The following is a 15,172-nucleotide window of genomic DNA, read 5'->3' as shown; positions in this document are numbered from 1 at the left end:
GAAAGAAAAGGTATTCTAGTTTACTTATACTTGTGAGACAATAAAATGATAACATTATTCCTAAATTAAAAAAAAAAAATACTTATTAATCTTCTTTCATATATTGTACATATCTTCCTCAAACATATCATATCCTATCAAACATATTCCTTTTCTAAAATGTTACATTGTATCTAATAAATGTCCCCACCCGTTAAGCCATACAGGAACAACAAACCTTCTGATTGGTTGCGAGAAGAAGGTAGCATTAGCCACTCAAACAATAAATCAATACCTGGCATCAATTTCATAGAATTGTTACAGTGCATAAAAAAGATTTTTTTCCTTCAGGGAAGAAGCAATTATTAATAACTCTCTATATTTGATTACGGAAAGTTTCGCTATACATCGGTTGCCTCGCAGGTAAAAATTTCAAGGGGATATACCGATTAGAGATAGACCATAATTGTTGATCTTGGTAAGATTCTAAAGAAATAATTAACTTTTATTTGGCATTTTTCTTTGATATAAGTTAACTGTATGCATTTTTTTGCAGTTGTTTTTCTTCAATAGAAGTAACGTGCTTTTGAATGTTTTATTGATAAAATATAAGATAAATGTGAAATTTATTTTTTTTGATAAAAGGCGTTTTAACATTTCATTACAATGGTCGCCAATGAATTGATTATAGTAAAAGTTTTCAAAGTGAAGTATTCAAATGTATACAAAATTATTCGTTTAGTATGATCACTACAGTATAGAATGTTATCAAATTTGAGATCGACTTCCATTTCATAATTAGTTAATAGTTGGAGTTTATGGAATTCCTTGCTTCACCGAAGAAAACATCTGCGGATTATTTATTTATTTTTTCTTCTTGCAATTGGGTTCAATTTCTTTTGTTTGGCTTAAGTAAGTTGTATGTGTTTAAACAGACTACTGTATTTCCTGGTCCGATTCAAAATCTTTTACAAATCAATGGTGCTAGTGATAGAATTATGTAAACAAAATGGATTTTTTTTAAAAAGATGTGATTTGAGTGTTAAATAAAAAATTTAAATTGTGAAGTATGAGAGTCTACCTAAATGCATCTCTGGTGCAGTTAAAAATTGCGCAGCCTGTACTTTGCAAAATCGTTAAAAAATCTTGAGTTGTTTATAAGCATGATAACGCAATAAATGCTTACGATTTCGACACAAATAAATGTGTTGAATGGAAGCTTCGAACTGAACCAAGATATTTTAAAATCCAATGTGCAATGTCATTTTGCAAATTTTAAAGAACGAAGCAAATACGAACACTATATAAGTGAACTATTAAGAAATAATTAGTTTTTAGCAATATTTTAAGATACTTAAAGTTGATCAAAAGTAAATTAAAGTTGAAATTATTATTGAACTTATCCAATTCGATTAATGATATAAAAGTTTGTAAGTCCCGGAGACACCACATTAAGTGGCAGATATTGTACTTTTAAGCCATTTATGAAATAACAATACAAAACTAAAGGATATTTGTTTTCCAATTCTACTTCCTGGTGTATTTAAACAACTGACATTTTTTTTATTATTCGTAAGTTGCATGTGTCAAGTTTGGCCTTTTGTTTAGTTGGGTCCAAAATTGTATGCAAATAAAAAAGTGGTGACCAAAAATATTGCGAGAATTTTTCAACGACTTTCTTGTGACTTAAACAAATTACAATTTTTGATTATTCGTAAGCTTCAGAATACAAGAGACAAGTTTGGTCATTTTCGTTTTATTTAATTGAAATTGAAAAACAGTTGACTTTTATTTACAGTTTCTTTAACCTTAAATATTGTTGTACATAAAATAATAGCAACTGTTTTCAGTTTTTTTCCCCTGATAAACTTTATTTGATCATTTCCCATTTTTTTCTCTGCATTGTCTTTGCAAAATATTTATTTTAATAGGTTAACAGGTACTTTTAAAGACTTAATTCGTTAAACCGTTTATTTATTCAACTTTCAATTTTCTACCATGTCCATGTGATTCATTTTCGTTTCTTATATAAAATCAACAATTCACAGCATCATTAATGACAAGCAAAATTATTATGGAAATAAGAGCTAGTTTCAACAATCAGAAAAAAAATAGTTTGTGCTTATATAAGTCAAGAAATATGAAAATATATGTAGATAGTAACATTTTATAGCACAAAACGCTAGAATATACAGTGAAAGTCAAAAGAAAGTAAACACCAACTTTTCATGTATAAAATGCTTTATTTCAAATGCATTATTGACTTATAATGTAAAACAAATACTTAAAATTAAATGTTCATTTAATTAGAATTTAACAGCTTATAAATGTTAAGCTAAAACAAAATACAAAAAGAAATAGCTCAATTTAAATAAATGTCTAGCCAACTTTCTGAGTCAAAAAAAAGTAAACAGATAACTCTGATAGCAAAATAGAATGAAAAAAATTAGCAATTAATACTTTGTTTGCTTTCCTTTAGATTTTATTACAGCTTTTAACCTTCTAGGCATAGATGCTACCAATTTTTTCGTCAGTTCGATCGGGATTTTCAGCCATTCTTCCAAGATAGTTTTTTTCAATTCTTCTTTATTTGAAACCGTTCTTTGGCGTACTTTTTTATCTAAATATGCCCATAAATGTTCAATGGGGTTGAGGTCTGGAGACTGCGGAGGATGGTCTAAAGTCTTGGGTGTCCGATATAGTAACCATTCTTTTACAATTTTAGATGTGTGTTTTGGATCGTTGTCGTGCTGGAAGATCCAAGTTCGTGACAGTCCTAATTTCTCAACACTGGGGCCAACATTTTCTTTTAAAATATTTAAGTAGCCTATTTTATCCATCGTAGATTCGATAAATACCAAATTTCCGACCCCTGCTGCCGCCATACATCCCCAGACCATAATAGAGCCACCCCCATGTTTAATTGTTTTAACTGTACATTTATCATCAAATTCTTCGTTCTTCGATCGCCATATTTTCGACTGCTTTTTAGGGGCCAAAATTTCAAATTTTTTTTCATCACTAAATAAAATATTATTCCAAAAATTTAAATCATTTTTTTCGTACTTCCTAGCAAAATTCAGGCGCTTATTTTGATTTGTTTTCGATATGAATGGCTTTTTACGCGGTATCCTACCATGTAACCCATGATCATTAAGAGTTCTTCTTATAGTACTTGCGCTTACTGATTTTCCTGATGTCTGAGATACATTTTGCGCTATCTTTACAGCACTTTCAGCTGGATTTTGTTTTATCTCTCGTACTACAGTTCTAACTTCTGCATCAGTAAGTCTTCTTGGTCTTCCTGTTCTTTCAAAATCCTTAATCTGCTTATACTTCGTATATTTGTCAATGATTTTTTTGACCGTGCAATGATTCCTTTGGACAATTTGTCCTATTTCACGTAATGATTTTCCGTTTTTCTTCAAATTTATTATTATTTTTCTCGTTTCTAGTGATGTTTGTTTCCCCATATCCAGTTTTCTAAAAATGTTCCAGAAAATTTCAGAAATTAACAGAAGAGCGAAATGTACATCAAGAATTCACTTTTGCTTAAGATTCTGTGAAAAAAAAGTGGTGGCACTTACAAAATTGATAACGTTATAGTGAAAGACTTGTCAGTGTTTACTTTTTTTTGACGCTCAAAAATGGGTGTATTTTTTGATTAAGCGGCTTATTTCTTCTTGTAATTACAATTTGTTTAATATTTATAACGATTTAAATATTTTAATATTAATTATTTAACTATGCAATATTAATTTATGTTACAAGTCAATAATATATTTGCTATATATTGTTTCACACATGAAAAATTAGTGTTTACTTTTTTTTGACTCGCACTGTAGGTATATTGTTTAGCGCATTTATAAATCAAATATCAATGCCCTTTATGTATTTGATTATCAGCTTCTTTCTGAGTTGCATTCTTTATTTCTACTTTTATATTTCTTATTGTTCCTTCAATGTATTTATCGTGAAGCAAGTACGAAAGTTGACATTTCGACCGATTTCTTTCGATATTCCATCATGCTATATCGTTGAAATAATTTTTTTCAGTTTCAAGATAGAAACTCATGTTCTCTTCAGCTATGCACTAATAATAATATATAATAATATGAGTGCATTCTTTATCAAATGCTGGAATTGAACTCACCAGTGTTCGCTCTTTAGAAAATGCTTGAATTAAATGTTGACGATGATCATCTACCCCGAGTTGCTGATTTTTATCACGGCAAGACTGTCTTCATTACAGGAGCCACTGGATTTGTTGGATCCGTAAGTAACTATTACGTTTTATTTATTATATTATATAATATTTAAAGAGAAATAAGAAAACTATAAAAGCTACGATTCATATATTTTATTTCATTAGAAATGTGACTTGATATATATTGTTTCTCATTGTCAATTTTTATCAGTTTCTTTAATTTGAAATGAAATTAGTATGAATTTCCTTTTTAAGCATTGTTATTTTTCTTGACTTCTCTCTACTTCCTATAAATAGAATTTTGTAATCGGATTTCCATTATTTTCCGAACGTGATAGAATCTTGTAATTTTATGATAACATTTGTAACATATATGTGCGCTTTCTATGACATGGCTCTATTAAATTATTTTCAAGCATTCTTCGATAATTAAACAATTAAGTTAATTAAATTTTATTTTCATACGATTAACATAAACTAGTGGTTAATCTGTCGAAACAAATTCATTTCAAAGCTTATTATTTATTTATTTTTGAAAATTAATAATAAAGCATAAAGAATTAAAAATAACCTAAGAAAATTACTGCTTTATAGAATATTAATCAATGTTATTCTTAAAAGTGATTTTCACCAAATAATTTTATAGAATATTTCTCAAGAAGTTCTAATATATTTTTACGTAATTTGCTAAAATATAAAGATTATAAAATTATTCATTGTATATTTTGTGTGCTCAATATATAGATAGATAGATAGATAAATAGATAGATAGATAGATAGATAGAGAGATTCTAATGCGAACAGTAGTCAACTGATGAGGATGAAATGTTTGATGCATCTGAAAATAATTTGCACTAGGAAGTGAAAGGATAAAGAATATAATGTTCATTGTTACGGTTCAGACGAAACAAAATCGGAAAATAGTAATGACAACATTTCCATTGATGTATTATTAAATAATAGGTGTATAAAGGCCAAACAAAAGTAAAAAGAAACAAAACAATGAAGCCTTTTTTTATTAAAAACAAAACAAAAGTAAACAAACAAAAAAAAGTAAAAGTAAACAAAAAAAATGAAACCTTCTTTGATTTGTGTAGCAAATATTCCGTTTATCCAGATTCACATGTGATGACATTTCATATGTGGGAAAAAATTAATAGTAATCAGGCATGCATCATGGATAGAAGAATCATTTTAAAGTCTTTCTAGTTGAATTTAGCTTATTGACACAAAATCTGTCAATAAATTTGTGTCTAAACTACCTAGATACAAATTGATATATTGCATGGAAATGATATAATAAAGAAATTTTCTAAAAGATTTCACTAGCAAAATTTCAAACCTTAGACAATTTAGTTACATTTGGTTTCTGTTTTTAAGGGTTTAGAAATAAATTTTGGTCAGGATCTCTAAACTTTTAGTATTGGTCAGATGATAAGAACGACATATGAGCCAGATTCCGGTCCAAATTTCTTCGGATAGCTTATGCGGAGACATGATTTCGTGATATTTAGAGTGAGCCAATCCGACGCAAGGTAGTTGTTCAGTGGAAAAGGATTTTTAAATTTTTGATTTTCTGTTCCAAGTGGAGGTCTTACCAAAAACTAATACAGTGAAAAGTTGCTTCAGAATACAACCATCTTCAAATTCCTTCCAGAAAGCAGGCTAAATGTAAAACAATAGCAGCATGATTTTTTATTCTTTCTATTTTTATTAACCATCCCTTTCCATATATATGAAATCCTCATGTCATTAGTCAAAATTAAGGATACTCAAATTAGAAATTATTTTATTTAATTTCAAAATGATACTTATTTAATAAAGGGCATTAATAAAAATAAATATATGCTAGCATTCAAAATAATGGAAAGTGTTTTATTCTCCAAAAGGTAATTATTTGACATTTGAGAATTTAAAAAGATTATTGGCATTTGCAATCTTTACCACAAATATCTACGCAGCTACTATAAATAAGAAATATACTATATATATAATTAGAAGGTTAAATATGCAAAAATATAACACATCAGATATGTTTCAAATAGTATTTATAACCTAAAATATTTTTATACCTTACCTTATTTAATAACCTTAAAATATGAAACTTCTGATCTAAAGCCAAAATATAAGAGTTTTCCTCCACTTGAATATTGTCAACATAACTGTTTTCAGAGTCCATAATATTTTACAATATTTTATTATATTTACACTAATAAGGAATAGTAATCTTAGATGTCCCCCATGATTATATATGGTATGTTGATTTTTTTAGTTCTTTTATTAAAGGGATTTATTATAAAAAAATAAAATATAAGGAATGAAGTTAAGAGTTGACTAATCACTTACTACAAACTTAGATACGGAGCTTATGTGTCATATTCTAGATCTGAAAGCACAACATGAATATATATTTTAGATCTTGAAAGTATAACACATATAGAAGGGAGAATTTGTTCAAAACTGTCTTAAACACATCCGTCCTAAAGAAAGTTGTTAAATTAAATATTTTTAATAAAATTAGCATAAGCTTTATTAGCATAAGCATATTCTGATTTGGCTATAGAATGGATATCCATGAAACAGATTCTTTGAAGCAATCCCATTGAATAATAATGAATAAATTTACTTAATTTGATTTAGTTTACGGGTTAAATTCGATGCTTCGAGGTACATAATAGGAAAAATGCTAAAATAAAACTAAGCATCGAGCAAAAAGTTAAAATACAAGATATAAATAAAAGATTTAACGTACATTCTATTGAAGCAGTAGTATCATTTGTTTGAAATTTTCGTGGCAGATTACTGTTTACTTTATATTAAATTTCCAAATGCGGGGATGGTTTGAAGGATATTCTATCGATTCTGATTTTTTTTTAATGTCTTAGTACGTTGATTTATGGCTAACAAAATAAAACCATGTATTGGAAAATTTAAGAAAAATTTTATTTTAGGTTATTTTAGAACTTTTGTTAAGGTGCTGCCCTGGAATTGAAGCCATTTACATATTAATAAGACCAAGGAAAGATAAGAAACCAGATGACAGGAAAGAGCAAATTTTCAATAAAAAGGTATGAAAAGAATTATTGTTACGTTCATAATTTAATTATGAGCGCATTTAGTTGAAATAAGATAAATCAGCTTTTCTTACATTACATTAGTTTTTGTTGCATAAAGAATATAAACCTTAGGTCGTTGATGATGAATCCATGTAAACATTTTGTACAAAACCAACTTAGATGAAAATTGTGTAATGAATCCTTCAGAATTTGATTGCCTTAGGTCAAGTTCGTAAATCAAAATGCCTAACAAATAGCGAATACTTAATTTAGAATATTTCATAAATAGATAAAAATTATTTCTTATTTTTTAGCATGCAACCATTTTTGTTTACCTATGATTATGATTTACTTATGATTAGGATTATTTCCTTTTACTATTTCATAGATTTTTACTTGAAATGAAAATTCATGGCACCACTGCCAAAGATGGTGTTAAAAAATTTCAATGTGTTATATTAATAATAAAACGAAATAAAAGTTTTCAAAAATATTTTTATACTTTATTTTTAAATAATAAATTTGACTTGTTTGCGTTCATATGATTTTTACGAAAGAGCTATACAAAATGTCATTAACGAATCTATTCATTCAAAAAGATTTATAAATAGTACTAAGTAGCTTATCCTTAAAGAAATCGAATCGATCATCATCTTACTTTCAAACTCAATCAGGATTTAACTTCTTTAAAATTTAATCAACAATAACGCATTTCAATATTTATATTATTAATTCGAAAACAGATAAGATTATTTTAAAATGACCTTAAAAATCATAAACTGTTCTTTCAATTAACACTGGATATCAATATTTATCTGTTAAATAGCATGGGACATTGAATGCTTTCAGAATTCCGTCTTTATTCGTGAAGAAACGTCTGCTTCTTTAAAAAAAATCAATATGCTTAATATTCTTAATTTTTGGTGGCAATTACTTCTTATAATTTTTGGCTCTGATAAATATTCTAAGTAGGAAATGACTCATGAATGGAGTTGGCAGGGGTTTCTTGAGGGGGAAGGGTCGTAATGAGCGGCAATTTGCTTTCTTAATTTTATTGTGCTTCATTTTCAACCTAATGCTTACTGGGTATTCTCCATTACAATCCTTATCTTTATTGTGTTTAAGATTTCTTATTTTTTAGACTTTAGTTTTACTTATTCAATATTTAAATTTATTTAGAAATCGGAATTATGGCTCTGGCAAGACATCAGATTAAATATTCTAATACAGGCAGCTATTAGGATTTCATTTATATTCTTCTGCCATCAATTGAAAATATTTTAAGCTATTATAATTATATGAGTATACAAAAAGAGAGTTGAAATAATTAGAAATTGAATTTTAAAAAGATATAACTATGAAGATCAAAAATTCGATACATTATAAAAAACAAATTATTTTCATTATGTATATATATAAAACATTGCATTATATAAGAACAATTACTACAATAAAAAAGAGTGTAAAAATCTATTGCAGTTATTCAAGTCTTATCTGGATTTAAGAAATTCTTCTGCTAATTATTTTACATTTTTCCTTCAGGGGAATAAAACCCTCTTTGCATTGCAGCATAGAAATTCATTCATTTAAAATTGGGCTGGCTGGCTTCACTCACCAATCCAAATGCGTTCGTACTGCAGATATTCAATACTGTACACAATATTCGTCAGTTGCACTTCGTAATTTTTTTAAATCCCACTGGCCATTTGGCCACGTTGGAAGCTTAAACATTCCATGATGATAACATTCTGTTGCCGATCGACCTAATTCTGATTCGAAACTTAAATTCCATAATAAAAACATTCTTTGCTCGCATCTCCAATATCTAGATATTGATTCAATTTTTCACGTTTTGCCGCCAGCACAGCAGCTTCAAGAACAACTTTTCTTTTCAAATCGACAACTTCTTGCTCGGTCTTTCTTTGCATTTCTTTTCCATCTGATAACATTAGACATATCATTACATTTTTTAAACAGTACAATGTATGATTAGCACGTTTAATTCTAGAATAGAGAAAAAAATTTAGTTATTCGAGGACAATAAAGAAACCAGAAAGTTTTTCATTAGTGATGCCATAAGTGATTGCCACATTGTTTTAAACTCATTTGCTACAAATTTATTTTTAATTTCACTTCCACTTTTCACTTTCATTTTTCCATTTCTGCCGCCATTTAACCACCAAGTGCATTATATATACTTATGATAACATAATTTTAATTTTCATAAAACATTTTAAATAAAATTGGAAATCTAACCAACCTCAAATACCATGGATCGTATGACTCGTTATGTACCAATTACAAATCAAATAAAAAGCTATGTTTTGTATACTCTTTTTTATATAACAGAGGAATAAAATAAAATGTACGCATACCTTCTTATAAACTGACGTTCTAACAGGGTACACCAACTATGTTTCTCGTGGAGCTGCCATAAAATTTAAATATAAATGCAAATATTAAAACTTAAGGAAATGTTTTTTTCACAGCCCAGCAGTTTTTTTCTTTAAATAGTTGTATTTTTTATTGAATCGTTAAGTGCACAAGATAGCATTATGTATGAAATAATATGTAAGGCATATGGCTACCATGGCTTTGCTGGCACATGCGCAATGTCCAAATTTCCCATGATCATTTTCATTATTTTTGAAATATTGTTCAAGAATAAAAACATGTTTTATCGTGTAACACTTCATTTTTACTAACATTAAACTATTAGGTGTCAAATGTTTTTTGATTTTTTTAAAAAATAGGGCTGCCAACAATTTACTGCATGAATAGTGGCAAATTTAAATGTTGCGTAAATTTGGGGACACCCTTTATGAATGGTTTGAAAAAAATGGTGTGTATCGGACCATTCTTCTATTTGTAAGACATTTAGAAAACACATGCCTGTAATATTTTTTTCTTGGATATCTTTAATCTTTTGAGCAACCCTGATCATTTATTAAAAAAAAGATTTATATGCTTGTTTCAGGAAACATATAATTTTATTAACCTCTTCGTCGTCCATAACGCGTCTAGAGCATTCAAGTGAAACTTCTGCAGAGCGGCTATAACGCACTTCAAGTATTCTACATTTTAAAACTTTTAAACGTTTAAAATGCTTTGTAGATATTTACTTGTTTCTTTTTACTTTTGTTTATTCTAATTAATCTGTACTGAGAAAACTAATATATACAGAGATGCCTGTGATAATATTTTATAGTATAAAGAGTATGTATAATAATTATAATATATGCTAATATAATAAAATTAGTATACAAAGATATATACTAATATGCACAGAGAAAACAAAACTGCATGTAGCGAGAAATAGGGGAACGCTGTGGAAGGAAAGAAAGGAAGGGCGGCCAAATAATTAATATTTAATGTGTTAAAACTATGGCAATTTTAATGGAAAATTTAAGGAAATATTTTAATTAATTATTTTTCAAATTCTATCCCCCCCATAATTTATCACATTTAGTTCTGCACATAATAAATAGTTTATAACAGGTTTTATGTAGTTTTCAATGAGTTCTTTTATTTTATTCACCCTTAATTCAACTGTTCTGTAATTAGGGCGTATAAGTTAATACAAAAGAGAATATACGGAGAGATTTCTACATAGTAGAGATATAGATTCAGGAACTAATTAATGCAACGAAATATAGATCATTTCTAAGAATATCCATTATTTATATATGCAAAAGAAATTTTAATCTCTATAAAACGCTTGATTTTTTTAAATGAATTTAATTTCTCTTTCAAATTTTATTGCTCAGAAAATAAGATGTTTTCAAATTAATCAAAGTTAATCGTTTTTTGTTTTCTTACACGATTTTGTTTTGTCCTTTCAAGATATTCGACAGACTCAAAGAAGAGAATAAAGAGCTGCTGAACAAAGTTCATGTGATATCTGGAGATATTAAGCAGCCTAATTTAGGAATGAGTAAAGAAGATATACAGCTTCTAATTGAAAAGACATCCGTTGTATTTCACTGTGCGGCAAATATACAATTAACTAATCCTCTGAAGTAAGTATAATATAACATTAAACATTTAAGTCCAATAATTTATCATATAAACTTTTTAAGCGTGTATTTATGGAAATTGACATAGAAATAAATATAACATGCGGATAACAGAGGAATAAAACATTAATAATATAGAAGTGATATATATGATCTAAATAAAAACCTTGTAAAATGTGATTATTTCTAATTTTAATTTTCATGAAAGTATTTATCAAAAAAGGGAAATTGAGGTTTGATAATTCGTGTTGCTATTTTAGGTGTCTGCATATTCAAAAAAACATTTCCCCTATTTTCGATTAAGTTATTATTGAGATCTGAGCACAAATATTTCCAAGCTTAACAAATAACTATTTTCATATCTGAAACAGTTTAGTAAAAAAAGATAAACATACTGAGGATTTTTTTCCCATACATGTCTGGTAGATTAAGGTAAGCAATGTTAAATAGTAATGCATCTGATGGTTATTCTTAGAAATTCTTCAGTTTATATAAATTTATCTTCCAAATCCCTACTTCGAAACCCATTTGGAGATCTTCAAATAAATTCCAAGAAAGAAAACAATTTTAAAAAAAAACAAACGAAACTCAAAGTACATTGACTTGTTTATCTTTGAGAAATAACAAAAACTTCTTAATACTTTTAAATGCGGTGAGCAAAAATAACAAAAAGCTTGTCCTGAAGAGAAAATAGTTTTCATTGATGGTGATGGTGAGCCATTTTGCAAATATGGGTTCTAAGCTACTTTTTCTTTTTCAGTGATTTACGGCCCCCTAGATCATCAAATCCGCATGTTACATGCATGAAAAAAAACTTTTAAGAATGTGCTTTTATGGCAAAAAATTCATAGTTGAAACCCCATTTATTATTATTTTTTTATATTTTTTTACAGTTTCTAACAGTTTTCCGACTCTCCATATTTTTGCGATTTTCCCCTACTAAACGTCGTTTGGGGCCCCATGTTGTATGGTGATTCCTTATTCTCCTGATGCCTACTATCACCCGCCTGAATTTATCGGTCGAATTCGACAACACCGATATATATATATATATATATATATATATATATATATATATATATATATATATATATATATATATATATATATATATATATATATATATATATATATATATATATATATATATATATATATATATGTCTGTGTGTGTGTGTGTGCGTGCGTGCGAGTGCGTGCGTACGTGTGTGGGGAAAAAGTAATTTTTTCGAAGATCGTCGAATGAATTTCGAACTGAAGATAACCATCAGACGCATTAGTTTTTAACACTGCTTACCTGAATCTACCTCACAAGTATCGGGAAAAAATTCTAAAACTCTTTATCTTTCCCTAAACTATATTTGGGATATGAAAATAGTTATATTTAAGCTTCGAAATCTCCGTGCCCAGATCTCAATAATAATCTTGTCGAAAATATGAGTACTGTTGTTGAATCGAAATGTATGTGGATACCTGAAATATCAACACGCCTTAATGTATGTACTTCGGCTTCTCTTTTTTGATATATATTTTCACGAAAACTGAAATTAGTAAAATAATCACAATTTTCAAGGTTTTTATTTTGATCCTAAATGTCAATTCTATATTTTTAATGTTTTATTCTTCGGTTATTCTCACTTTATTTTTATTTCTATTTTTAGTATATTTCTATATTAATCTTAAAGTAATGTTTCAATGATGTTAACACTGCTATTGATAACGTTAAAGTTGCGTTTTGATTCCCGAGAGGGGGGGATTAAAACCCATACCCATTTAACTTTGAAGTTAAATTTACAGAGAGTTTGGAGTTAGAGCGATTAGGAAATGTATTTTCGAACATAACATTATATATATATATATATATATATATATATATATATAGCTGTAAGCAAATAAGTTATGAAGAAGATATTTGAAGGAAATAGTATCATTACAATATGTAGGAAGAAAGAAATTGGATAATTCAGAATGTATATAATAAAGTATGAGAAATTGAGACGAAACTGAAAATAATACAAACAAACAATTAAAAATGTGGAAATAAAAAAAATACAGCATTAAATGAACAGACAAAAAGATGAAATGTTGCCGAAATAAACAAATTAGCATGTAACAAAGTGATAACTTTCTTTGCATTCACAGAATTTAATTCTTTCGGTGAGCATTCACAAATTTTTAATTCTTATATCAAATTTCTGCGTCAAATTCGAAGAACATTGCCGAAATATTTTCTTTTTCGTGTCATAAAAATCATTGCAAAGGCATTTAAGAAATGCATATTATTATCCAAAAAGCTTTTAATAGAATCCGAAAACATAAATTCTGCTGTTTCTAAGATCAAATTAGGAATTTATTAATCGGCAAACCAACTGATTGTGAGTTAAAATAATTACATCTATTTAGTTTTTAAATCAATTTCTTACATATTCATATTTGCAGTTCTTACTAGTATTTAATGAAAAATTCGCGTCACATTATTCCCAAACAGTTCCATTTTTGTTCGACTAATAATGTATCTTGTTGACATATGAAGGGGTCAGTAAACTTTAAATAAGAAAAATGGACAAAAATGTGCAATTTTATTTTTATCTTCTCATCACCAAAATATATATTTATATCCAAATAAAATAGTTTTATAAATGTGTTCAATAAAATAAATGTTTGAAGGATTGAGAAAAAAAAAGTACATCTCAATGACTTCTCTCAAAAGGATATTGTAATTAGATTTAAATATCTTTGAAATGTGACAAGTACTTTAATTTTTGAAGAAATTAATTAAAAGTGATAATAAATATTTCGGTCAAACATTAAAAGAAAACAAGGTAGACATTTTATGTTTCAAATTTATTTAGCTAGTTAAAAGCCAGTTATAGTTCAGAAAGACATATGATTCATATGAAAATTCAGTAAAGGCATAAAAATATTTCTAAAAAAATTGTAATTGTAATTATAAAATCATAATTACTTTTGTTCCAAATGAATTTACATTGGGTGATACAAAAAAAAATAATAAAAAAATTCAAAAAGCCTTAAATATTTTGAATTTTAAAAAAATTATATATCTTTTATTTTTTTATTAAATATTTCGTTTTAAAATCTTTTTTTAAGAAATTTGACTTATATTTTAATACATATACATAAAAAAATGCTTAACTCTAATTGAATGATTCCCAAAAGTGTCTAATAGAGTCCACTATCCCCTTAATAATAGAAATCAATAGGTCAGCCAACATCAATTGAGATGTCTCTCAATATAAATTACTGTGCACTTACAAGTCCAGTGGAAAGAAGGCTAGCATTTTCTACATTGCAAAAGCTTTTAAATAATCAAATTTTCTAAAGATTGTAGTAAATTTTCTAAATAATGTTACAAGAAAACTTTAATCAATCAAAAGGAACACTTTTCCTTCGAAATAAAATTAAATTGGACCGAATATTCACTTTCTCGTTAATAATGACATATACGTGAAAGATGTAGTCATGATTTCCTAACATGAAAGATTTTGGTATTCCGAAAAATGATTTTAGTCGAAAAGATGTGTACATTCATTCTTATATTTATAAATATCTTAAATATATTCTCCATTACATATATCTTATATACAATACTGTTATTAATAATAATACATTTTTTCCTTTTTAGTATTATGCTTACACTCATTTTTTTGAGTTTGAATAGCATAATCGAATTATGCAGAAAAATGAAGAAATTAGAAGTATGTACTATTTAATTTTAATTAGATTAAGTTCATTTTGCATTCATTTTTTTGAAAAAGTTGAATTTATATGCAAAAAACTTTTTAATTATGGATACAGTTTGTATGTATGTCTTATGCTTGTACTATATACAATTTGCTTTGTTTTTCAAGATCGTATAATTCAGATCATAAATGCATGCGGATACAATCACTTTT

General features: G+C 27.4%; 1 protein-coding gene across 2 annotated transcripts in view; it reads left to right on the top strand.

Moving 5' to 3' along the window:
- The first annotated feature begins 323 nt into the window (after window positions 1-323).
- Window positions 324-15,172, top strand: part of LOC129960920 (fatty acyl-CoA reductase 1-like) — a 39,489-nt gene continuing 24,640 nt past the window's right edge. For both annotated transcript variants that reach the window (XM_056074673.1, XM_056074665.1), the window contains exons 1-5: window positions 324-457; window positions 4,150-4,254; window positions 7,138-7,254; window positions 11,086-11,261; window positions 14,902-14,974. In XM_056074673.1, the coding sequence (XP_055930648.1) occupies window positions 4,153-4,254; window positions 7,138-7,254; window positions 11,086-11,261; window positions 14,902-14,974 (468 nt within the window). In that variant the 5' untranslated portion in view covers window positions 324-457; window positions 4,150-4,152. The remainder of the gene's footprint in view (window positions 458-4,149; window positions 4,255-7,137; window positions 7,255-11,085; window positions 11,262-14,901; window positions 14,975-15,172) is intronic.

This window comes from Argiope bruennichi, chromosome 2 (assembly GCF_947563725.1).
Source record: "Argiope bruennichi chromosome 2, qqArgBrue1.1, whole genome shotgun sequence".
NCBI lineage: Eukaryota > Metazoa > Arthropoda > Arachnida > Araneae > Araneidae > Argiope > Argiope bruennichi.
This window is presented reverse-complemented; position numbering and strand designations above follow the sequence as displayed.